The sequence below is a fragment of the Vulpes vulpes genome, chromosome 4 (assembly GCF_048418805.1).
Source record: "Vulpes vulpes isolate BD-2025 chromosome 4, VulVul3, whole genome shotgun sequence".
Taxonomy (NCBI): Eukaryota; Metazoa; Chordata; class Mammalia; order Carnivora; family Canidae; genus Vulpes; species Vulpes vulpes.
The window spans coordinates 98910782-98935931 of record NC_132783.1 but is presented as its reverse complement, the minus strand read 5'-3'; the positions used below and the strand labels follow the sequence as shown (position 1 = coordinate 98935931).

The window sequence follows — 25150 nt, the reverse complement described above, 5'->3', positions numbered from 1 at the left end:
GCCCTCAATGTAGCCTGTGGGCCTGGTTTACATGACTATCTGCCCATCTAGGCCTTGAACACCACCCCAGACCTGTTAGCTAAGTGCCTGACAGGGGCTCCTACTGTCTGCCAACCGGGACATGCTGGGTTTCCGACCCTGGACAAAGTGCTGTGAAATCAGCTGTCATCACCCTCCATGTCCAGGTGAGGAAACCGAGCCTCTAAAGCATGAGAAGTCATGTCTCGGGTCACACGGCAGCACAGGGGCAGTCAGGTTCCAACCCAGGCCTGGGTGACTCCAAAGCCCATGCCTGATGGACTGAAAGAATGTGAGGTGCTTCTGAAGGGCCGAGGAGGAATGACAGCCAGCTGACTGGGTCAGATGGCAAACAAAACCCATGAGGACATGCTTGGGAACATGGTGGGCAAATCCCTGGACCAGAGTCACTCTGGCTCCTGTGAATGTGACACACAGACCCCAGGCTGGCCATGCCAACAGCAGGATTCCAGGCAGCCCCAGGTTACTCCAGTGTGGACAGTGGGCCCCCTGTCCATCCACATGTCCAGCTACCTGACTCTACCTGTGCCCGGACAGGGACACCAGCAGCGCCAGGAGGAACCTGCTGCACCTGAGGGAGAAGCCAGGTGGATCCTCTGGCCACAGATCCCTTCCCCACCAGGTATTGCTAAGCTATGTTCTGCCCCAGACGATGGGCTCCCTAGGTGGAGGGCAGGGGGACACACCCTGTATTCTTTGAACTGTTCCCAGGGGTGCCCAGGCTGGCACCCAGAGAGGAGGAGACAAGGTTTTGGAGCCCTGCTGATTTGGATTCAAACCTAGCTGTTAGTCAAGATGAGTCTCTCTCTCTCTTTGACCCTCAGTCTTCACATCTGTAAAATGGATGTGACCACATCTCTGTCCCATAGATCTGTGACAATTTGGTGAGATAATCATGAAAGAGCCCAGCAAAGGCCAGTTATTTTGCTGACTCTGTCTTATCACCACCCCCATCCTGCCACTTGATTCACCCTCTAGTCCAAGAAGCCACGCCTCCTCCCCTGCTTTCCCTCCTCAAGTTCCAGGGCACCTATCTGTATAACAGGAAAGGCAGGAAAGTAGTAACACATCTGCCTCAAACGACTGAGAAGCCTGTACAGACTTTCAGGTGCTTTACAAAGTGCTACTGTGGATACATGCATGTGTCCCAACAAGTGGGTGCCCCATAGACCCAATCCGGGAAGGAGAGGAGAGGTTAGTGAATACCAGCGGGTACCAGGACCCTACAGTCCATGGGAAGGGGTCCTGCCCCACAACACTGCTGTCCATGGATCCAGAATTCAGGATTTCAGAGAAACGAAATGAGCCAACTAAGATGGAAAGGCCTCCTTGAGATCAACTTTTCCAAGTCCCTCACCCCATGGACTAGGAAGCGAGGGACACACAAGGGATGGCACCTGGCTACGGTCACACAGCAAGTTAGTCTCAGATCCGGAAGATCTCAGGTCTCCTGACGTCAGCCTAGTGCTCCTGCCACAATGAGCGACTTTCTAGATGTACACAGAACTGCTAGCTACTTTCTAACACCACCTTCTCTTTATAGCTCTGGCTTGTTTAAGGTTAGATACACAATCTCTGTCAGTGATCAACAGTTGCCCTCCTAGCCCAAAGCAACAAGCCGCAGAAACCCTGGCTGATGAAATGTGGTCATACAGTCATGTGGACAAGTGTGGACACCCACACCCTCCCACCCACACCCTGCTCTGTGACCCTGGGACCTGCACTTCCTCTTTGCAGAATGTTTACTTTCAAACAAGAAGTCATTCTCTGAAAAGCCCCCAGTCACTCCTTCTGGGTCACACACACGCACACGTTGGTATACATGTTCAGGAAGTTCACAGAGCCCTCGCAAGCCTATTTTTGGACTCCCTAGGCCAGAACTCCTGGCTGCAGAGCTCACCAGGTCTGGGTAGCTAACTTATGGAGCAAAGGAAGCTGAATATATGAAAAACTGTGCTCTTACACGTACTTTCTAGGAACACGATCCTCTTGATTATCCTTACTTTCCTCGGTTTTGATAGAGATGTGAGATGAGAAATATTTCCTCTCAATTCTACTTGAAGTTAAACAGTGGCACACCCCAATGACAAAGAGCCTCGGTATCAGGAATGCACGGGAGTGGTGAGGTCTGAGGCTAGTCGGAGAGCACATCCCTGTCTGTGGGGCCCCTGTCGATGGCTGCCATGCAGAAAGGTAGCCTACACAGTGACATATCTAGAATTTTCGAGACCAGAATCTGACAAAATGCTAGCAACAAATTTCTAAGAATGTCTCGCATGCCAAAAAAAAAAGTGTCGGGCAGCCCCGGTGGCGCAGCAGTTTAGTGCCGCCTGTGGCCTGGGGCGTGATCCTGGAGACCCTGGGTCGAGTCCTGCGTCAGGCTCTCTGTGTGGGGCCTGCTTCTCCCTCTGCCTGTGTCTCTGCCTCTCTCTCTCTTCTCTATGAATAAATAAATAAATAAAATTAAACAAAACAAACAACAACAACAACAACAAAAAAGTGTCTACAGGCCCAATCTGGCCTGAGATCATCAGTCTGCAACTTGCTCTAAGGGTTGACACACACAGGTGAGGGGCCATGGCTCACAGCCTGTCTGGCATGGCTGACGCCCTCCCACCCCCAACAATAGAAGACTGAATGAAAGTCCTCTAGTTCTCAATAAGGGTGATTTTGCCCCCCTCCCACCCTGGGGAGACATCTGGCAACATCTGGAGGCAATTTTGGTTGTCAGACTAAGCAGGGAGGTTCTACTGGCATCTAGTGGGTAGAGGCAGGCATGTTGCTAAACATTCTACAATGTCCAGGGCAGCTCCCCAAACACAGAGAATGATCCAAATCCTGGGGGAGACCAGAGTCCATGGGGCTATTCTGGGGGCCACTTTGGGAGGGGGGAATCCGTACTGTGACAACTGCCTTTTAGCAAGGCCTGAACCCTGGCAGTGCCCAGGCTGAAGGCTTGGCAAGCAAAGGGGTCGAGCTGGAATTTAACAGAATTGGTTTATTTTCTCTTATTTCCGTTTGTGGCAAGTGGGTCCTAGTTTTCCATTTAGGACAGTCAGATGAAAGTTTCTTTTTCAATAAATGTATTTAATTTCTAGAAAGTGAATTACTTAAAAAAAAAAAAGGAGTTAACTATTACAGAGGCAGCAGGATGAATGACATGTGGAAGAGGCAGCCGTACCAAGAGGATCATACAAATACTGAAGAGATTCAGCACTGAGGCCAGTTAGTTCCAGGAAAAACCCAGGAAGGCTCCAGGATTGTACAGACCTTCCATGCCAAGCAGGTGAATCACTGCTCTGACCAGTACTCCACAAGGGGACTGCTGGGCAAATAGACTCAGCGTAAATTTTCTGACCAGATGAAACCCAGGGCATAGGGACTTCTGATCTTGACCTGTGCCAGGTCTCCAGGGCAGTCCAGGGTGGCCAGGCCTGCTGTGCACACTTGAAAGGCCTCCACCTTAATGTTACCTTTCTTATTGTTTTGGGGGGACATGATCACAGTGAAGCCTCAGGAAGGTTCACCAAGTAAAATGCAGAGAAGCCAAAAGAGGGAGAGATGCAGGAAAATGAGGGTAGAAGGAGCTGGAAGGCATAAGGAATGGGAATGAAGGGCTGGGAGAGGAGGGGAGAGAGTAACAATGGCATTAACTAAGCACCCACTTTGTGCCAGGCATTGCTGCCCACACCCAACCCGCATGCCTCACTGAATCCTCACCACAGGATTAGGTTTTGTCATCCTCATCTCCACTTGTACTAAAGGGGTTGTTAAGCTAAGATCCACACTGGCACCAAGACACAGGACAGGACCCAGTTCTTTTGCTTCAGGGCAAGTAAGAGAACAAATGCACCTGACAGGCATAGAAGAGAAGCGAGGGCAAACACCAATCGGACTGATGGCCAAAGAGGAGGGTAGACACTGCCCCGCTTGAGGGCCCCCAGGAGTTTGCAAACATCTACAGTGAGATCGCAACTCCCGCCTTCCCAGCCCTCATCTCCCGCCACCGCAACCTGGGCACACCGCCCCTCGTTGTCTTCACACACTCTCACTCCAGGGCCTTCCACTTGCTGTCGCCGTGGCCTTCCCTCCACCGGCTCCTGCTCAAATGCCGCCTCCTCAGGGAGGCCTCCCAGAACACACACTGAGGGTGGCTTGCCCAGTCCCTAGGCCTCACCTCCTCCTGGCTCAAGTTTCGTTTCTGTCCTGCATGAAGCCAACGACACTCATGGCTGGTCCTGTGGCACCCTCTGGGTCCTCAGACCCGGCCTGCCTGCGCTAACTTCTGTAGCCAAAGGGCCTGGGACAGGGCTTGGCACAAGGAAGGAATCCAACAGAGATTTGGTTAAATAAATAAACACTGCCATCGGCCAGGGCTGCAGACTTAATTCCCCCAAGATTACCAAAGTTTCTAGAGGCCGGGGCCAGATGTCCAGGGGTGAACAGGTAATGGATCAAGACAGCAAGTCTGTCCCTTGTCAAAGGACTGAGCGTGGGGCGCCTGAGCAGCGCAGTCACTTAGGCATCCAACTTTCAGTTTCCATTCAAGTCATGATCTCAGGGTCATGAGATCAAGCCCGCATTGGGCTCCTGAGCTCAGCGGGGAGTCTGCCTGGATTCTCTCTCCCTCTCCCTCTGCTGCCTCCCATTTATGTGTGTGTGCGTGTGTGTCTCTCTCTCATAAATAAATAAATCTTTAAAAAAAAAAAAGGGGGGCTGACCAAGACCTGTGGTCAGGAGCGAATGGGGGAGGGGCTTGGAAATCCTCCCCCTGTGCAAAAGCAGGCCTCCAGTCACCTTCACCTCTTCAATTCTGCACATGGAAGAAAACCTTCAGAGGAATGAAGATTCCTTCTCTCCCTACTAGCTCTCACTGGCTAAAGAACTGCTGCTTTCAAAACCAAGGCCGAAGTCAGCCTCAGGATGTGCCTCGTGGGACTTGAGTCTCCCCAGGGCACCAGGGGCCCCAAACAGCCTCAGCTCTCTAGAAAAGACCAGCCTGGACCTTCACTCCTTCTCTTGCACTGGACCAGCCCTGGGCGAGAATGAAGGCAGGGTCCCATCTCCCGGGAGTGACACCAAGACTGGTCATTACTAAAATGTGCCTAGTAGAAGGAGAGAGAACGAATGGAGTAGAAAGGAGATGAAAACGAGCTAAATTCCACCTAGAGGTAAGCGTGAGAAGTGAGAAGGCCTCAGGGAGGCAGGGAGGCTCTTGCTGACGGCAGAAAGGGCGCGTCTGGAAGAGGGTACTAGATGAGCAAAGGCCTGGAGGTGCTGCCTCCAAGTAGCTTAGAAGAATGGGAGAAGAGGCCTGGGACCCAGCCTGTGTGCTGGGTGTGATCTTCTGGGGAGCTGCGGACAGCGCTTTATAAGACAGTGTAACAGGAGTACCTACATCTCTCACCCACGGCCTCTGAAGACTTCTGCGGGTCTGGCCTTGTGACTAATGTGCTGTGTGACCTTGGGTAAATCCCAGACCCTTTCTGGTCTGCGGTTGTCTCATCTTGCAAATGACTGGATGGCTGTGTGACACCCAGATGCAGCATTCTGTAGTTTAGTCAACACACCTCCAGTCTGGCTGCAGAGGTATGCCAGAGCTAGCGTTTGCTGGCTTGGGAACCTGATGGGGACAGTTCCAGGACTTTCGGGAAGCGGAGTGTTAAACACAACCATTATTTAAAAAATTAAGTTATATAACTTCATAATCTTTGGAGACTAAAAACAAAGATCTTAAACACTCAAAAATTCATTATTTTACTACATTCTACTGTTATCCATACTCTTAAAGTTTTTTTTTTTACATCTATCACACCTGTATTCAGAAATACTTTATCATGAGGGCTACTGCAAACCTCTTCCCAGGGACGCAGGGGTGGTTCCGTGGTTGATCCCGGGGCCCTGGGATTGAGTCCTGCATCGGGCTCCCTGCACAGAACCTGCTTCTCCCTCTACCTGTGTGTCTGCCTCTCTCTGTGTCTCTTATGAGTAAATAAATAAAATCTTGAAAAGCTCTGTCAGTGACATGGTGTTTGTCACTCAAAATTAACCAAAGTGGGAATGTTTACACCACAGAAATTGGCAGATGCTATACACCAGGGCTGTTCTCAGGGAGGTGACTGTTAAATACTTACTTTCCATCATCCCATTCTCTCCTACTCCCATAATGCCTGTCCCGTTGGAAAACAGACCCAACCCTTGCAAGACTTTCCCAGAGACCAAAATCTGGCTCAGGGTTGGGGGAGGAAAGGATGTTGGTGGGGAGAAGCCATTATAAACTAAAGGAAATTCACCAGGGCAGCCCAGGGTTTCCTGCACTCACTCATTTTTGGGCCATGGTCCACATCCAGACTGCATTGTCTACACTATCCAATCCAGTAGCTTCTAACCACATATGGCTATCGAGCACTTGAAATGTGCCTAGTGTAGAACTAAATGTATGACTTTCTTCACTTTTAACTAATTTAAATTTTCGGATCCCTGGGTGGCTCAGCGGTTTAATGCCTGCCTTTGGCCCAGGGTGTGATCCTGGAGTCCCGGGATCGAGTCCCATATCGGGTTCCCCGCATGGGGCCTGCTTCCCCCTCTGCCTGTGTCTCTGCCTCTCTCTCTCTCTCTCTCTCTCTCTGTGTGTGTTTCTCATGAATAAATAAATAAAATCTTTAATAAATAAATAATAAAAATTTAAAAAATAAAAACTGACACTCAATTCCATTACCAGGAAACATTTAAGAATATTGATACAACTTTGCATCTACTTTTGTCAGCTGTAAATTTAATGACATCTAAATATAGATTTCTGATGAAGGGGGGATCCCTGGGTGGCTCAGCGGTTTGGCACCTGCCTTCGGCCCAGGGCATCATCCTGGAGTCCCGGGATCAAGTCCCACATCGGGTTCCCCGCATGGGGCCTGCTTCTCCCTCTGCCTGTGTCTCTGCTTCTCTCTCTGTGTCTCTCATGAATAAATAAATAAAATCTTAAAAATATATATATATTTCTGATGAAAATTTAGTTCCTGAATTGAAATGTGCTAAAAGTGTAAAACACACACATGAGTTGAAGGCTTAGAATGAAAAATGAAGTAAAATATCTTACTAATAATTTTTATATTGATTACAGGTCAAAATAATATTTTGATATACTAGGTTAAAAAATATTTAAATTAATTTTTTTAATATAGCTGTTAGAAAATTTAAAATTATATATGTGGCTTATATTACATTTCTACTGGAGAGCGTTGGTCTAGAATATTCTGAGTTGTTTTTCCCCCTTTTGATATTCATTTTTTTTAATATTTTATTTATTTATCCGAGAGAGAGAGAGGGAGACATAGAGAGGCAGAGACACAGGCAGAGGGAGAAGCAGGCTCCATGCAGGGAGCCACTGAGCCACCCAGGGATCCCCTCCCCCATTTGATATTCAAATACAGAAGTGGGGGCAGCCCGGGTGGCTCAGCACTGCCTTCAGCCCAGGGCATGATCCTGGAGACCCAGGATTGTGTCCCATGTCGGGCTCCCTACATGGAGCCCTGCTTCTCCCTCTGCCTGTGTCTCTCTCTGCCTCTGTGTGTCTCTCTCATGAATAAATAAATAAAATCTTAAAAAAAAAAAAAAGTAGGTAAAAGAAACTATGAAGGGATTTTGCTAAAACTATAAATTCTGGAAGAAAATGAGCTAATCTTGTCAGATTGTAGGTGGGGTGGTTTGGTGAATGCTCTCCACCCCATTCAGGGGAAAGGTCTGTTCCTGGATCTCAATGGCTCATCCCAAGCCCAAGCCCAAGCCCTGAGAGCAGACCCCAAGTTCAGGACTGGTTTTGCCAAAGACACTATCATGGCAAAAATGGTTTCTAGAGCCACACAGGAGGCCTGGATCCAAGAACCATCATGCAGAAGGAAACACCAAATGTCAGTGTACCTTTCAATCCTATATCTCGGAAAGAGACTTCTCCCTTTTTGCACATGCTGCTGCCTATTTAACTCATTCTTCCTTCACCCTATCCCTCTGGAGATATCCCTGCACACTCCTACACATCCTTCAAGATACAGCTCAAATGTTCCTTTTGTTTTTTGGGTTTTTTTTTTTTTTTAGGCTTTATTTATTTATTCATGAGAGACACAGAGAAAGGCAGAGACATAAGCAGAGGGAGAAGCAGGCTCCCTGCAGGGAGCCTGATGCAGAACTCAATCCCAGATTATGGGATGACACCCGGAGCTGAGGGCAGACACCCAACTGCTGAACCACCCAGGTGTCCCTCAAATGTTCCTTTTGAAGCCTTTCTAACCAAATCCTGTTTCCCTCTCACAACCTTTTTTCTTAGTGCTTTCTGGCTGACCTCAAAGCTTTTATTCTTGCCCCTTCAAATCTGATTTCTTTATAAAACACAAGATGTGGGGCACCCAGGTGGCTCAGTCAGTTAAGTGTCTGCCTTTGGCTCAGGTCATGATCCAGGGGTCCTGGGATCAAGCCCTGCATCGGGTTCTCTGATCAGTGGGGAGCCTGCTTCTCCCTCTGCCTCTGCCTGCTGCTCCTCCTATTTTTGTGCTCTCTCTTCTTCTGTCAAATAAATAAATAAAATCTTAAGAAGATAATTTTAGGGCAGCCCAGGTGGCTCAGCGGTTTAGCGCCGCCTTCAGCCCAGGGCCTGATCCTAGAGATCCGCGATCACAGTCCCACGTCGGGCTCCCTACATGGAGCCTGCTCTCCCTCTGCCTTTGTCTCTGCCTCTGTGTGTGTGTGTGTCTCTCATGAATAAATAAATAAAATCTTTAAAAAAAAGTTTTAATAAAATTAAAAAATAAAACACTAGATGTCTCTCCCCATGGAAACTGCCACTAAGTCCCCATTACCTGAAACAGTTCTCAAAGCTAAACAAGCATCAAAGTCATCTAGAGGGCTTTTTAAAACACAGGGCTGCTGGGCTCCACCAAGAGCTTCCAATTCAGCAAATCTGTCTGGGCTAGGACCTACACCTGGCATTTTTCACAGGGGCTGCTGCCACTGGTCTGAGGGCAGTACTTGGAGAACCACGGATCCAAAAAGTTAAGTGTAAACTCTTCACCTTGGCATCTGGAGGCCCTGCACACAATATGTCCTCCAATCACTTACCGCCCTCCTCCTTCTACAGGCTGACCTGATCCGAGACTACCCATCATCCAAACGCCACAACTTTCATGCCTCCACACCACTGCCCGTGCTGCTCCTTCTGCTGAAGACCCTTTCCCTGTCATCCACTTAATGACAGAAGCCTGCTTCTGGTGCTAGAAGGTGCTAGAGCACCTTCTGCCTTGATTTCACACTGTCTAAAACTCAAATCCTCAAGAATGAGGACATGGTACCATCAAGGGTCTACAAAACAACAAACGTAGGGGGTAGGGACAGTTACAGAAGAGGAGGATAAGCAATAGTTTTGGCCACACTGCAGACCCGGGTAAGAAAGTCCTAGCCTAAAGGCAACTTTGTGTCAGAACATTCTCACATATCTATTTAAACAACCTCATGATGGTCACAGCCCAGTTACACACTGTCCTTCTCTGTTTTCCAACTCTGCACTTTCTAGCTGCGGCCTTGGGTGGGAACTTGTTAACCTCTTTGTTGCTCATTTTCATCTGTAAGATGGGAGAAAAGGAACTACCCCGCAGAATGAAAAGTAAATGATATAATCCTAGTAAAACGCAACAGCAAAAGGCCTTGCACAGAGTAAGCTCTAGGTGAACGTTACCTGTGGATCGTATTTTCTTCGGACCTGGGAAAGTCATGAACTTGGTACCCGGCCACAATCAATAATGAAGACAGACATATAAAAGATGTTTTTCTTAATGAGTACATAATCAGCAGTCCAATAAAGATTGTGTGGATAGACAGGAGGATGGATGGACAGATAAACAGATGAATGCTGGGTGGGTGTGATAGGTGGGCAGGTAGATGGGAAAACTTTATATAAGACAAAAAGTGGCTCTGTGAGGCTGGCTGAGCAACAGACACTTAAAATGCTTAAAAATTTTCTCACAAAGGTTCACAGACAAGCACACAAAAATGCAAAGAGGCCCATCACAACTTTGTTTATAACAGAAAAAAAAAAGCAGTGTAAATGCCCAACAACAGAAAGTCACATGGTCAGAAGATGGAATTCTACAAATATGAAAATGCAAGTGTTTCCCCACTGACATGAAAGTTGTTCTTGGGGCACCTGGGTGGCTCAGTGGTTGAGCACTTGCCTTCAGCTCAGGTCATGATCAGGGGTCCTGGGATCGAGTCCTGAATCAGGCTCTCCCAGGAAGCCTGCTCCTCCCTCTACCTATGTCTCTGCCTCTCTTTGTGTGTCTCCCATAAATAAATAAATAAAATATTTTTAAAAAAAGTTGTTCTTAATAGACCTTAAATAAATAGGGCATCTGGCTGGTTCAGTTGGTAGAGCATGCAACTCTTAATCTCAGGATGGTAAGTCCAAGCCCCAAGATGGGTGTAGAGATTACTTAAAAAAAAATAGACTTTAAATAAAAAGAGGTAAAAGGTAAAGTAATAAGTATGGTATCAATCCTTTTTTTTTAAGATTTTATTTATTTATTCATGAGAGACAGAGAGAGAGGCAGAGTCACAGAGACACGGGCAGAAGGAGAAGCAATAGGCTCCATGCAGGGAACCCGACGTGGGACTCGATCTCGGGCCTCCAGGATCACGCCCTGGGCTGAAGGTGGCACTAAACCACTGAGCCACCTGGGCTGCCCTCAATCCTCCTTTTTTTTAAAAAGCCTGTGGATATGGGTATGTATGTGTATGTATTTTTAAAAACCTAGGAAAAATATGTTCTAAATGTTATTAGTGGCTATCTGGTACAAAAACTCTAATGGTTTTAATCTTTTTTTTTTCTCTTGTTTTTCTGTATGCTCTCATTTTTCTCTGGTAACTATAGATGTAATATTTAATTTCTTAAAAGAGAGAACTTTTTTAAAAGCAGCTCCACGAATCAGGACAGAGGAAACATGTAGGCACAGGTGTGTGACTATGAGCAAGCGAGTGTGCCTTCTCTATGCCTGTGTCTTCATCCTGTTCACCACCTCCTGAGGCACCTGGGGATGGTGGGTGAGGAAGGGTTTTGGTATCGGCAGCTAGCAATCAAGTAATGGTGGTTTTATCCCCCCAGTGACATCCAGGAGGTTCCCCAAGGAGATACTCTGAGAAGCAAAGGAAAGTTGGCTTCTATCCAGAATTGAGTGTCAGTGGACAGAGCTCTGGGCAGGGCTAGGGAGGCCACATTCTCACTCCCCTCACACCCTGGCTTCCTTTACTTCTGTGAAATGAAAGGGATAAACTGACAGTGGTTTCTAAACTCTCCTTTAAATTTCTTAAACAGCAGGATTCTTTACTCAAATGAAACACAGATCTCCCCCCGTCCAGTGTCAGTAGTCTGTTCCTAAAAAAAAAACCTGGGGTCTATTTCCTCGTATTTTTTTTTTAAGATTTTATTTATTTATTCATGAGAGATATAGACAGAACTGCAAAAACATAGGCAGAGGGAGAAGAAGGCTCCCTACAGGGAGCCCGATGTGGGACTCAATCCCAGGACCCCGGGATCATGCCCTGAACCGAAGGCAGACACTCAACCACTGAGCCACCCCGGTGCTTCCTCTTCTTTTAAATGGGAAAGATGATCACATACTACTTATCAACACCAAACTTCCATTAATTTCCTAAAATGTAACTCTGTACACATAATAAACTAGCATGGTAGGAAGTCGAATGCTGAAAACATCCCCTGCTGACCACCAAATCACAGTTAACCTTGCTGTGTGCGGCAATGCGGACCCATGCCCGGGCCAGCTCGCTCTCCCAGCTCCAGCACCACTGGAGGCGCCCAGCCCTGCCGCCCCGCAGCTGCCTCTGCAAAACATCTACATGTGATTCTCACAGTCTCCCAAGAGCATCTAGAATTCACAGGAGACTTTTCCTGCACATGATTTTGTGACAAATGTGGTACTGAGTTTTAGGGACATAAGTATGTTACTTTACATATAAAAAGAAAACCACTTGCTGAAAAATAGTTTGAACGTGTTTGAACACGTATGTTCTAGGCGGTCTGGGTTTTATCAACTGAGAGGCTTTCATCCTAGAAGAGCGTCCATCCACAGGACAGGCATTCTACACAGCAGACACATCCTATGAAAACCAGGGGCGCTGCGGAAATTCTCTAGACCAGCTGGGGGGTGATGCTGGGTTTGGAAGGTGGGGCTTGAAGCAGCATCTGCACTACGCACATCAAACTAAGGCTGCTGATGGAGAATGTGCTTAGTGCTGCACTGAAAATAATCCCCACGTAGCAGCCAAAGCAGTGGGATAGTAACGATGCCACTGTTACTAATAATAAAACAGCCAACGGTCACCAAACTCTTAAACCTGCCAGGTACACATCTCTAAGTGCTGATCATGAATTAATTTATTTAATCCCTGTAATAACCACACGAACTATGTTCTATTATTACCCCCATCCTACAGTTGGAAAAACCGAGGCAGTGAGGTTAAGAATACACCTAGGGTTCTCCAACTTGTAAGTAGCAGCTCTGGGATTTGAGGCACGGCAGGAGAACTTTAGAATTCCTTCCTCCTCCATACCATTGCCCCTACCTGCAAAACTGGGGAGGCTCTGTAGAAAGGGAAGGATGGGGGGGAGGCCAGGGCCCCCTACTTCACCTTTTCCTCCCAAAGCAAACACTAAGGAAGAGCTGAGGACCTCTGAACCAGGCTAGCTCCAGTCTACCGGGCCACAAGGACCAAGAGGGGGCAGGCAGGTGGCTCTTACCCACAGCTTCCCGTCGTAGTAGTAGGCTCCCAGGAGCTTCACAATGTAGGGGTGGTCACAGGTGGCCAGGATGTCGATCTCTACCGTGTAATCCTCCAGCTCCTCCTCACTCTTGGTCTCAATGACCTTGGCGGCAGCCAAAGCACCTGTCTCCTTGTTCTTGGCCTGCAAAGTGGAGACAAAGAAGGTCAATGAGGCCTGCCTGGCAGGAAACTGGAAGCCAGCTCGGAGAGGCCCGTGGGAATGCCAACACAGCCCAGAGGTCCGGATGGGGACTGCAAGGCCAAACAGGAGATCCGCTGTTCTTACCAATGGCCAGTGCTGCTCAGCACATCAGTGCAGGGGGCATGTGTGAGAAATAGTGTTCAGCATTTCCTTTTTTTTTAAATTTTTTTTTAATTATTATTTATTTACGAGAGTCACAGAGAGAGAGAGAGAGGCAGGGACAGAGGCAGAGGGAGAAGCAGGCTCCATGCAGGGAGCCCGATGTGGGACTCGATCCCGGGTCTCCAGGATCGCGCCCTGAGCCAAAGGCAGGCGCCAAACCGCTGCGCCACCCAGGGATCCCCTGTTCAGCATTTCCTAATAATCATGTTTTTTAACATGATCCCATGCTATGGGATGAGTAAAAATACAAGAATAGCATAGCTCTACAAACACCATGGAAAGACTGCTCAGTAAGAGATCCAAGTCACTGAACAATAAAGTGGTAGGATACTTTTTTCTATAAAAAATGGAAAATTAAAAAAAAATGGAAAACTGCTTTCATAAATACTCACGACTACATGTAAATGCATAGAAAACTCTGGAAACATGCTGCCTGATAGCAGGCTAGGAAGGCACCTAAAATGGGGAGAGATAAGGCTCTTTGCATATTGTTTAAAAACACTAATAGGAAAGTTTCATACATTTATTTGCATCATTTCCCATACATTAAAAGTAAAATGAACAAGGGCTTTAAGTACCCAGCAACTGCAGCAGAAGGGTGAGTTCTTGATGCATTTCACCAGTATAACAAGTTTATTTGATAACAAAGAGGGAGAGAGGGATCCCTGAGTGGCTCAGCAGTTTAGCGCCTGCCTTTGGTCCAGGGCATGATCCTGGAGTCCCGGGATCAAGTCCCACATCAGGCTCCTGCATGGAGCCTGCTTCTCCCTCTGCCTGTGTCTCTGCCTCTCTCTCTCTCTCTCTCTCTCTCTCTCTCTGTCTTTCATGAATAAATAAATCAGTAAAATAAAAATAAAAATAAAAATAAAAGAACGGAAAGCAAGGATTTGAGAAGGTATCTGTCCATCCATGTTTATGGGAGCACTATCCACAAAAGACAAAAGGTGTGAACAAGCCAGATCTCCACTCACGGGTGAATGGAGAAACAAGTGGTAAAATTCAATGGACTATTAACTCAGCCTTAAAAAGGAAGGGAGGGATACCTGAGTGGCTCAGTGGTTGAGCAACTGCCTTCAGCTCAGGTCGTGATCCCTGGGTCCTGGGATCGAGTCCTGCATCAAACTCCTGTCAGGGAGCATGCTTCTCCCCCTGCCTCTGTCTCTGCCTCTCTCTGTGTCTTTCATGAATAAATAAAATCTTAAAAAAAAATCATCAGTTTTATGTTATACATATTTTACCACAATTTTAAGAACTGAGAGCAAGAGAAAAATAATCATGTAAGTGGGTACAAGCAACTCCAGCCACGAGCAGCTGGTGTCCAGGAAAAGGGAGGAGAACCCACAAGCCCTGTGGGCCTCAAGGGCAGCTGCTGGGAGCATTCGCCCACTGTGCTGTGTGGGGCTTGGGTTTTCAGAGAGCACGCTTGCCTACAACATGGGCCCAAAAAGCAGGCCGCTCGACTAGAACTTTGGAATCGCAATCCTTGGGAAAGCATGGGGAAAACGAGCTGCTCTGGACTTTGCAGGCAGCCCTGTTAGTGTCCACTGCAGTGCGTTCCTGAGGACAGCTTTACATGCCACTCACCATACACCAACTCTGCAACCTGACCTACTGGAAATGGTGATGGCCCAGCTGCTTCTGCATGCCTAGAATCCCATGAAGGACAATAGGTATTCACATCACCTCATATGACACCAGTTCTGGGCATCTTAGTGCCCCCATTCTATAGGCTCGGAGAGGGGGCATGGCTGGTACTAGTGTGGTGGCACCAGAATCTGAATCTAGGTCCTCTAACTTCCAAGACACTGTGTACTTTCCACTGCTGTTACTAGGTCTCCCTATCATCTCCAGAACTCAGAAGTCTCTACCTAAGACCAGATGCCAACAGCCACCTAGGAATGCTCCCAGGCCAGCTCTGTATATAGGGCACCCTCCTCCAAGCAGAGACCGAGCAGGGGCACCTGGGGGGCCCAGTCTGTTAAGTAGAGACATAGCAACCCTGCCCCTGGCCTCAAGGTGCCAGTGACTAGAAAGCATGCTTATAGGAGGAAGGGAACTGAGAAGGGGTGTCATTCCTCACCAGAGAACCTTCTGGAAGGGAGTGAGGCCAGTAGCCAATTTTTACACTCATTTGTAAATTTATTCTCAGTTTAGGTAACTGTTTCTATTAACTGAGCTGCAAAGTCACCAGGCCCCTTCACAGCGACAACAATCATCTCCTACTGATCAAGGTCACTGGTCTATACTTCAACATGTGCTAACTCATTTATCTCTTCAAGCACCCTACAAGGTCGGTGCTGTTACTACCTTGTGCACAGATGAGGAGACTGAAGCAGAGTCCCCAGCAACACAGGAGACAGGGCTGGTCTGGACCCCCACCCACCCTTCCCCGACACCGCCCCTTCCACACCAGGCCCGGGAGTCCGGTGCAGGGGAGGCAATCTCATGTGGGGCCATTCCTCAGGGTCAGTCCTGGTGCTGGAACTCAACGGCTCACTCGCCCTGCCTGAGGGGGGGCCTCTCCCCTATACTCGGTTTTGAAAACTTGTTGAGAACACCTGAGAGAGGGCAGCCCCGGTGGCGCAGCGGTTTAGTGCTGCCTGCGCCCGGGGCGTGATCCTGGAGTCCTGGGATCGAGTCCCACGTCGGGCTCCCTGCATGGAGCCTGCTTCTCCCTCTGCCTGTGTCTCTGCCTCTCTCTCTCTCTCTGCATCTCTATGAATAAATAAATTTTAAAAAAAAAAAGAACACCTGAGAGAGTCATGAATCAGCCATTGGGCACTAGTGCTCTCGTGATCACTCCCTCCCTCACACAGATTATGTACCTGCCCTTTCATTTCTGGTAATGTTGATTTTCGAGTGTCCAGTGAGAGCACCATCAAAGCACCCTTACCCACTGCACAACACTCCCACCCCTCCTCCTCTCCAAACCCAGAAGAGGAGGTAAGGCCTGCTCTACTCCTTTACTGGGCGAACACAGCACCCACCCCGACCGTGCTCTCCCGACCCCCAGCCAGAGCAGCACGCGGGGACAGAGCGAACGGGCATAAGCCACCCACTCAAGCATTCACCTTTCACTCCTGAGAGGTGGGAAATGATGCTGCATGTCACCCCCTCCTGGGTTTCCCTAAAAGAGTATCTTCTCCCCAAAGTGGGGCTGTTTCCTAGGAGTTCACAAAACCAGCCTTGCTCATCCCCCTGAAAGGCAGCATTGACCACAGGGCTGGGCCTCCAGCTGGGCGCCAGTGTCAACACTGAGCAACACCCGCTGCCCAACGCCTCACTCAGATTACAGAGCCCAGAGCTTGCCAGAAAGGGGTTAGCTGGCAGCAATCATGGTGCCTAAGGTCACTTGGCCAAAATCAAATTCTTTAAAAGCCGGTTTGAGGCAGCTATCTGCTCACCTGGATGTCAGAGGAAGCCATAGTGGCTGATGATAAACACGGCTAACATCACCTGAACACTCACTGTGTGCCAAGACGGGCCTTAAATAGGATTTCTCACTCCATCCTCCATCTAGCCCTTGGAGATAAGTATTAGGATTCCCAACTTACAGATGAGAAAAATAGAGATTTAGGGAGACAGGCAGGGGGTAATAGCAGATCCAAATGCAAGCCCACCTTGCTCAAAGAACCTAAGCTCCAAATCTCTTCACAACCAGCCCCTCTTGGTGAGTGGTGAGCACTCAGGGTTCTTTGCTCCATCTCCCACTTCTAAAGATAATTAAGATCACAACCAACAATGTGCTTGACAGCTGCTAAGTACTAAATGTACCAAAATGTAATCCACCCATAAGCTAGTAAGGCAGGTGTCAGCCATCATGCCCATTTCCCAGATTAGCAGACTGAGGCTCCAAGTGATATGAGGACCCACCCAGGACTGTGAGCTGTGGTGGTCTCCTGACCCCTGAGTCCAGTGTTCTCCTCACTACACTAGGCTGCCAGGAATCAGCTCATTCCCTATCCATTCATTCAACCAGTATTCACTGAGTTCATGTTACAGGTGAGGCACTTGTCCAGTGAACAAGACAGCTTCTGCCTAGAAGGAGCACTGGTGGTGGGAATCATTGCTCTCCCATGACAAAATTCACCTTTCCTGATTTTTCTTCAGTGAACCCATGCTCATTCCCAGTCTCTAAAATGCAATGGAGCAGATTCCACCTCCATTCTAGAAGTAGGTGGGTGACTCGAATGGGTTAATTAGAACCTAACTGGCTCAGAAAGAAGAATGTGATCATGCTAGCCAATGAGAGCCAAGCTCAGAACAGTAGCAGAGCAGCCTGAGGCTGCCCCAACCCTGCTTTATGCTAGCCTCCAGCACTGAGGCAGCAGGCCTGGAGCTGCTGGGACATGTGCCTACAAGCAGAGCTGGAAAATGAAACTGGCTGAACCCACGGAGCCTAAAAAGGGCACAAGAGGACACTGTTTGATCCCCTCAATTAATTTTTATACCAGGGAAGTACTATTAAGAGCCTCATTTTATATATAAGAAAACTGATGCTCAGAAAGGTGAAGTCATTTGCTCAAGGACACACAACAGGTCAATAACATGGCTGGGAGTTGAATTCAGGCCTATATGGCTTCAGTGTCCATGTGCTTACCTCTCTGCCCAAGGTCAAATTCTTCAAAGATGCTGTCTGGGCCTCAGTTTCCCCTTTGTACAGTAGAAGGATGGGGACATGATGCCCAAGCTCCCTCCATGGTCAGACGAGAGGGCATCTTGGGGAGTGGGTGGGTCTGGAAAACTAAGGGTGCCCTAGTGGACAGGGTACCTGTGGGAGTTGACAGGCAAGGAGTCACATCAAGAACAAGTGGCTGTCTGTGGCCTCTGACGTCCATCTCTCCCACTGGCTAAGGCAAGGCTGGGGTCTAGCAAAGGACGGGGGAGCCCCCGCCCAGCCCTCCACTGCTGGCTGGCAGTGACTAACGCCTCAGCCCACACCCTTGAGAGCAGACACACAGTGGCCACTTGTGTTTACTGGCCCAGGCACCTCTGTGGGAACAATCTTCCCCCTTGTGCGGCCCAGCCTGGAGGAGGTGGGGACAACCCTCCCAGCAGAGAGCCCTGCCCCACCCAAGGGGCCCCGGCCAGTCCAGTCAGGGGCCAGGGGCTTTCTAAAAGTCAACCACAGAGCAGCAGCTGGTGGGGACAACCCCCAGGCCCACCCCTTCCCTCCCAGCTGCAGGCTGATCACTGTGTCCCTGTCTCCTCCTCCAGGGAAAGAGCTGGTATCACAGAATCCAGAGATGAGAAAGAACATTAACCATCACTTCTACACCCCAACTCTCCCACCCCCTCTGCAGATGAGGAAACCGAGTCCACAAAAGTGAATGCAGTGACCAGGGTGCAATCCAGGACAGCTGCCTTTTCCCTGCTTGTAGATTCACAATTCTCCTTTGTTTTGGCAACTGCTTCTCCCTCTTGGTGCAAGGGATTCATAAGGGACTGAGTCCACCTGGTCCCAGGGCATGGCCCAAGCCCAGCCATACATTCCTGGCCCTCTCAGCCATAGTCAGTGGTTCACACTTGCATAAGGGATCCAAGGCAGGCCCAACAGGGTTGTATCTGGGTTAGTTTGGGGTTTTTTGGTTAAGCTATCAGTAAAGCAGCTTTTTCTTCTTTCTCTGGTATTGCTAAACTAGTAGAATGAAAGGCTGGAGAGTCTTACAGTCCATGTGGCCAATCCCTCAGAGACTCTGCCTGAGGATGAAGCCCTGACAAAGAAAACGACCCACAAATGCAGAAGGGCAAATGATGAAGTCTGTGGACACCTAGAGCCAGCTGTTCCTAAAGACAGGACGTGTCCTTAGACTTTTCAGAGACATGAGCCAATAAACCCCCTTCTGGACTCTGTCACTTGCCACCAAAAAGTAAGTTTGGCATCTAAGGGGGCATGCCAGCAGAGAACAGACATCTATGGAGGTACATCACCACAAGAAACACATGCAACAAGGGCCACCTTAAAAAGAATCACAAAAAAAAAAAAAAAAAGAATCACCAAGACCAACCAAGTGACCTTCACTGAGGCCTCTCAGAGGACCTAACTGATAATCTAGGACACAAAGACCCAAGTAGAAAACATGGTTACTAATGGGCCACAGGCAATAGAAACCAGGGGATTCTTCTGCCACAAGGATCTTCTTCCAAGAAAGTAGGCATTTATATTTATGAAATTTTTTAAAAATGAGGAATAATGGGAACCTCCAGTGTTGGTGACAAAACGGGTGCTAAAATGGGTACGTTCATTACCGGCAACAATATCCAGATTCGATCTTCTAAAGACAAAATTGGCAATTGGTTTTTAAAGCCTCTTATCCCTCATTCCTAAGAATTTAAGGCCAGGAAATTCAAATAAAGACAATAAAAGAAACGTACTAGGACCATGTTCACAGTAGTCCAGAACAACAGCCAAAAAATCTAAGTAAGGGAAGCCTGGGTGGCTCAGCAGTTAAGCATCCACCTTTGGCTCAGATCGTGATCCCGCCTCAGGTCCTAAACCGGAGATCCTGAGATCAAGTGCTGCATCGAGCTTCCTGCAAGGAACCTGCCTCTCTCTCTGCCTATGCCTCTGTCTCTGTGTCTCTCATGAATAAATAAATAAGATCTAAAAAAAAAAAAAAGCAAATAACATCAATATTCAACAGTAAGACAATGGTCAACTTAGTGGGATATTAAGTAACCCTTTAAAATAATAAATCAGAGGACAATATAGTAATGAGGAAAATAATTAAGCCATAATAGTCAACGAAGCAGGATAATAAAACTGTTGCTAAGCTAGAACTTTGGGGGAAATTGTGGGTACCTACAAATAAGGAGGACCTGAAGACACAGCCTAAGGAATCCAAGTAGTTTATTTTTTTTTAATTTTTTATTTATTATTTATGATAGTCACACAGAGAGAGAGAGGCAGAGACATAGGCAGAGGGAGAAACAGGCTCCATGCAGCGGGAGCCCGACGTGGGATTCGATCCCGGGTCTCCAGGATCGCGCCCTGGGCCAAAGGCAGGCGCCAAACCTCTGTGCCACCCAGGGATCCCTCCAAGTAGTTTATGAAAGTTAATTTCAGGGCAGCCCAGTGGCTCAGCGGTTAAGCGCCGCCTTCAGCCCAGGGCCTGATCCTAGAGACCTGAGATCGAGTCCCACATCGGGCTCCCTGCATGGAGCCTGCCTCTCTCTCTCTCTTTCTGTGTGTGTCTCTCATGAATAAAATCTCAAAAAAAAAAAAAAAGTTAATTTCAGTCAATGACATCTGACAATTATCCACAGGGGACCCAGCAAGGACAGACAGGGGTACAGTGCCCAGAAGTGCCTACTTTATCTTGACCTTATCCTGAATATATCCAGGGATGGGCACCCGTCCTCCCAGGAACCCACTGAGCTGTGCTGTCCAATATAGCAGCTAGTAGCCACACAAGGCTGCCACCGAATAGAGCAGAAATGGAATATTCCCATCACTGCACAAAGCTCTAGTAGGCAGCTTTCCACAGAAGGCTGCACCTGGCAGAAAATGGGTGATTGGGCATCTAAAACTCACTCCCATGTTCCAGTCCCAGCCTAAGTATGTATTTTTTTTCTAGGAAGAAACAAAGGTCTCAAGTGCAAAGAGTGCGTTGAAGCCGCTTGGGTGGTGATCACTTGCCAGTGAGGTCTCCTAGCAACCTGGCTGGGCAGCAGGCGTGAGGGAAGGCTCCCAGCTGACCTGTCAGATGAGCAGCCTGGGTGTGTGGGTCAGAGCCAAAGACTGGAGTAGACAAGGCTAAAGCTATTGTCCCCACCCTCTTGATTCTGGATGGCTCAAACATGGCTCAGGCCCTGGAACCAAGAAGGGGTTTGGTCTGTGTCCTACAATATACAGCTGTGGTGTCCCTGCCCAAAAACATTTTATCTTTGCATGGTGAGGTCTGTTACTAATCACAGGAACGGCTTCGATGTTATTAGGGAGGGAGGAAATCTGGCCCTGGAAGGTCACAGCAGGACTGGCTCCGCGCAGGGAAAAGACCCAACAGAAATGCAAGCAGGGTGCGCTGAGGGCAGCAGACACAGAGCCAGGACAGGCGGCCAATGTGGCCTCGGGTTCAGATTCCACTAACGCCCCTGGCTGGCCAGCATGAGTCAGTCGAGGAGTGGAGCATGTGCGCCAGAGCCTAGCCTTCCAGAAGCTTGGGTACTGTGGGCCTTAGGAAGAAGGCGGCCAGCCAAAGGCCTCCAATGATCTCTTGAGGCAGGAAAAGCAGCACCCCACTTGTATCCAGCACAGGTCCATGAGGTATGCAAAAGTACTGCTGTCTGCTCTTAGTAAGAGAAAAGGAAGGCCTCTGGCCCGGGTCACCCGGCTAGGACGTGCTGTCAGGACCTGACGCAGGCCCAGTTCTGCTCCCCCAGAGGAAACATCTCCAGCGGCTCCCACCTGGCTTCTAGGTGTGCCAGTCCTCCTTCCCCATCCCTCCCCTCAGTGCCTTCAACCAGAAACTGTCTTTGGGCAACTTTCAGTGGCTCCCTGCTGCCTGACACGAAGCCTGAACAGTCTGGTCTGGCACTCGGGGCCCTGGTAATTTGCCCCACCTACTTTCCAGGATGCCACTACCTCCCCCTACTGCCCCCCCACAGCCACATACACCCCCCCACCTCTCCACCCTCCCCCACCCCGGCTATGGCCAGTGTCCTTCTACTTCCTACTTTCATGCATTTCTTTCTGCTCTTTCCTCCACCTGGAGTGCCTTCCCCATGCTGTATTTATTCCACAAAATCTAACTTAAGTGCAGCCTGTTCCATGAAGTGGTCTCAGAACCCCAGCTCCCCGACTACTAATCTACACCTTCTTAGTTCTTTCTTTCTTTTTTTTTTTTTAAGATTTATTTATTCATGAGACACAGAGAGAGAGGCAGAGACACAGGCAGAGGGAGAAGCAGGCCCCATGCAGGGAGCCTCACGTGGGACTCGATCCCGGGTCTCCAGGATCAGGCCCCAGGCCGAAGGTGGCACTAAATGGCCAAGCCACATGGGCTGCCCTTCTTAGAACTTTCTTCACAGACCTGGCACCCTAGTCATTTGTGTTCAGAGATTCTCTAACTTGGTGGTGGGCTCTAAAAGGCTAAGTCCATTTCTGATTCATTTTAGTCCACCCCATAGAGCCTGGCCTCAAATAGCCAGTGAATAGACAGGTATACAGGAGGGTGGATAAATGGGAAGATGGGAGAATGGGTAGGCAAATTTGTACATGAGCTGTGGATGGATGAATGGGAGGGTAGGTGAATGGATTGATGGATGAGTGGATAGATGAATGAATGGGAGGGAGGGCGGGTGGGTGCATGGATGAATGGAAGGGAGGGAGAGAGGGCAGACAGAAGAATGGGTGTGTGGGAGGATGGACAGATGGATGGATAGGAGAGTGAGCAAGTAGGAGCATAAATGGGCAGATGGGAGAACAGGTAGATATGAGAGAGGAATAACGGAAATGAAAAGTAGGGCTAGGCAGTAAATAATCATTAACTCTTTTTTCCCAAAAAGCACTTGAGCCTACCTTGTTGTTGGCTTCTACGAATACCAGACTCTCTCATTCCCTCAATACTGTAGCCAAGAAAGTTATTCCTACAGTTACCTAACCTACTGCATCCCCCCCGTGCCCCCATCTTGCCTAGAGATGGGCAAACGTCTATCAAGTCATTTGTGGAATCAGCACAGGACTTAGCTTCAAATTCCAACCCTAATACTTACCAGCTAAGTGTCCTTCAGGAAGCCAAGAAGCCAACTATAGTCTTTTGACAGCCATGTGGACAATTCCAGAGACACAGGAGAAAGTTTAGAAACCGTGGTTAAGCGATCAACTACCAGCTGTTACGGTCCTCACTTAGGACTACGCATTTTTTATTTCCAAAAGCCTAAAAGTGTGTTTTACGTTGTTCACCAATGTATCTACTCTGCTCTTAGTAAGAGAAAACGAAGGCCCCTGGCCTTCTATGTTCGGCCACAGTATACACGGAGTATTTTAAAATAACGGATGGATGAATTGGTGTTCATATCCACATGCAAACAAAGAAATTATGTCTTCCACATAAAGACAGGAGGAAAGTACAAGAAGTCCATTTTCTCCTCAATGTATTTATCTTCTGGAATCTCTAGCTGTTCCCTGGTTTTGAATGCTGTCTCCTCTCTACCTTGGAGAAGCCAAAGCCTTTGACTGGGCAGGATACACACAGTTAATGAGTCCTGCCAAGTGGAGAAACCACTTCCCTATCAATAATCACTGGGCCAAGTTTCAGCTCGTGACAAATGAGACGGCCAAGTTTCAAAACAAGAGACACTTGAGGATGGCAAAGATTGTGAAGCACAGAGAGGTGGAACAGCATGGCTCCCAAAGACGGCCACTTAATACCCTCTCCCTCGGGGAAGAGAAGCCTGGCGGGCCATCCCAACACAGCAGGGAAATGCTGAGCCTCCAAATCCTTCTGAGCTGGCAGATAAAAACACCAAACCCCAATAGAATTGGCCTCAAAGATCCCATGCCAGGGTCTTGACCGAAAACCTGGGCAACCCGTCCAACTTGGCCCGGGATGTGGGAGCCTTCAGATCTCAGCTCGTTCAAAGTGATGGGGATCCAACCCCACCTACTGCTGATAAAGGAGGTGAGAGGTGATATAGGGCCGGTGCTCCCACCTCTCCCAAGCTCCCTCTAGCCAGAGGGCCCAGAGAGCAATGGGTGCTGAATCACGGCAGGAGGGCAGTCTGGGGTCAAGAGCCCAAAGGAAAGGAGAGAAGGAAGAAGCTTTACCCAGGGCCTCCTCTGCGACCCGCACCATCCACACACCATACAGGGCTTCCCTCAGACCATCTTCACCACAACCCTGGGGGATGTGTGCCCTTACCAGCCCCACTTTCTAGGCAGTTCCAAACCTCAGAGGTGAAAACTGCTCCAAGTTTTCAATCAACAGTACTTTTTGTGCTGTTTGCTTTTTAGATTCCACGTGTAAGTGAAATCATAGGGTGTTTGTCTTCCTGTGTGTCCCTTGTTTCAGTTAGCAGAACACCTTCTAGGTCCACTCAAGGGATTATGGGTGGTTTGTCTTCTTTGTGATATTGTATTTTGAAGACTCTCTTTAATGAGTACATGCTGCTTTTAAAATAAGAAAACAAATGAACAAACAGACTCTTAAATACGGAGAACTGGTGGTTGCCAGAGGTGGGGCAGAGTGTGAAATAAAGGAGATGAAGCGGTACAAACTTCCAGTTATAAAACAAGTCAGTCATGGAGCTAAAAATACAAAACAGGAAACACAGCCAATAATATTGTAATAATGTTGTTTGGTGACAGATGGTGGCCACATTTATTATAGTGAGCACTGAGTATCACATACGATTATTACATCATTATGTGGTACACTTAAAAGAAACTAATATAATACTGTACTTTAATTCTACGTCAATTAAAAGAAAAAACCCACCCATAATCCCAGAGATAACTGCCGTTAGCATTTGGGAATACCTCCCACCAGTATTCCATGGTGCAGGACAAGAATTATGTCCCACTTGTGAGAGAGCTGGTTTTATTCCCATTTTGCAGAAAAGGAAGCTGAGGCCATGTAACTTGCCCAAAGTCACACAGTAAAACAATGGCCGAGTTGGGACTTCTGAGGTGAAGGGCACCACCAAGTCAGAAGCCTCAGAGGCGGGGCTCCCTGGGAAGTGCGGGGTGCTCCTCAGGTCTTCTGAGGGTCACCTTGCAGTTCGGCCACAGTGGATGGTCTGCAGACAGAGCAGAGGCTCAGAACAGGGCTGGCACTGGTTCCTCACTAACACAGGGTCCTCCCTCCTTGGTCAACAGGAGCAGCAAGTTTCTTGTCACCTCAAGGTGGGGGTGGGGGTGGAGGGCATTTGAGGAAGGAGGAGGCTTGAGAAAGAGCTAGAGCACCAGAGCCCACCAAGACGCAGGAC

General features: G+C 48.5%; 1 protein-coding gene across 2 annotated transcripts in view; it reads right to left on the bottom strand.

The window, feature by feature from the left end:
* STK10 (serine/threonine kinase 10) overlaps positions 1-25150 on the bottom strand; it is a 113621-nt gene that overhangs the window by 74856 nt on the left and 13615 nt on the right. For both annotated transcript variants that reach the window (XM_026007115.2, XM_072756592.1), the window contains one exon: positions 12836-13000. In XM_026007115.2, coding sequence (XP_025862900.1) covers positions 12836-13000 — 165 coding nt within the window. The remainder of the gene's footprint in view (positions 1-12835; positions 13001-25150) is intronic.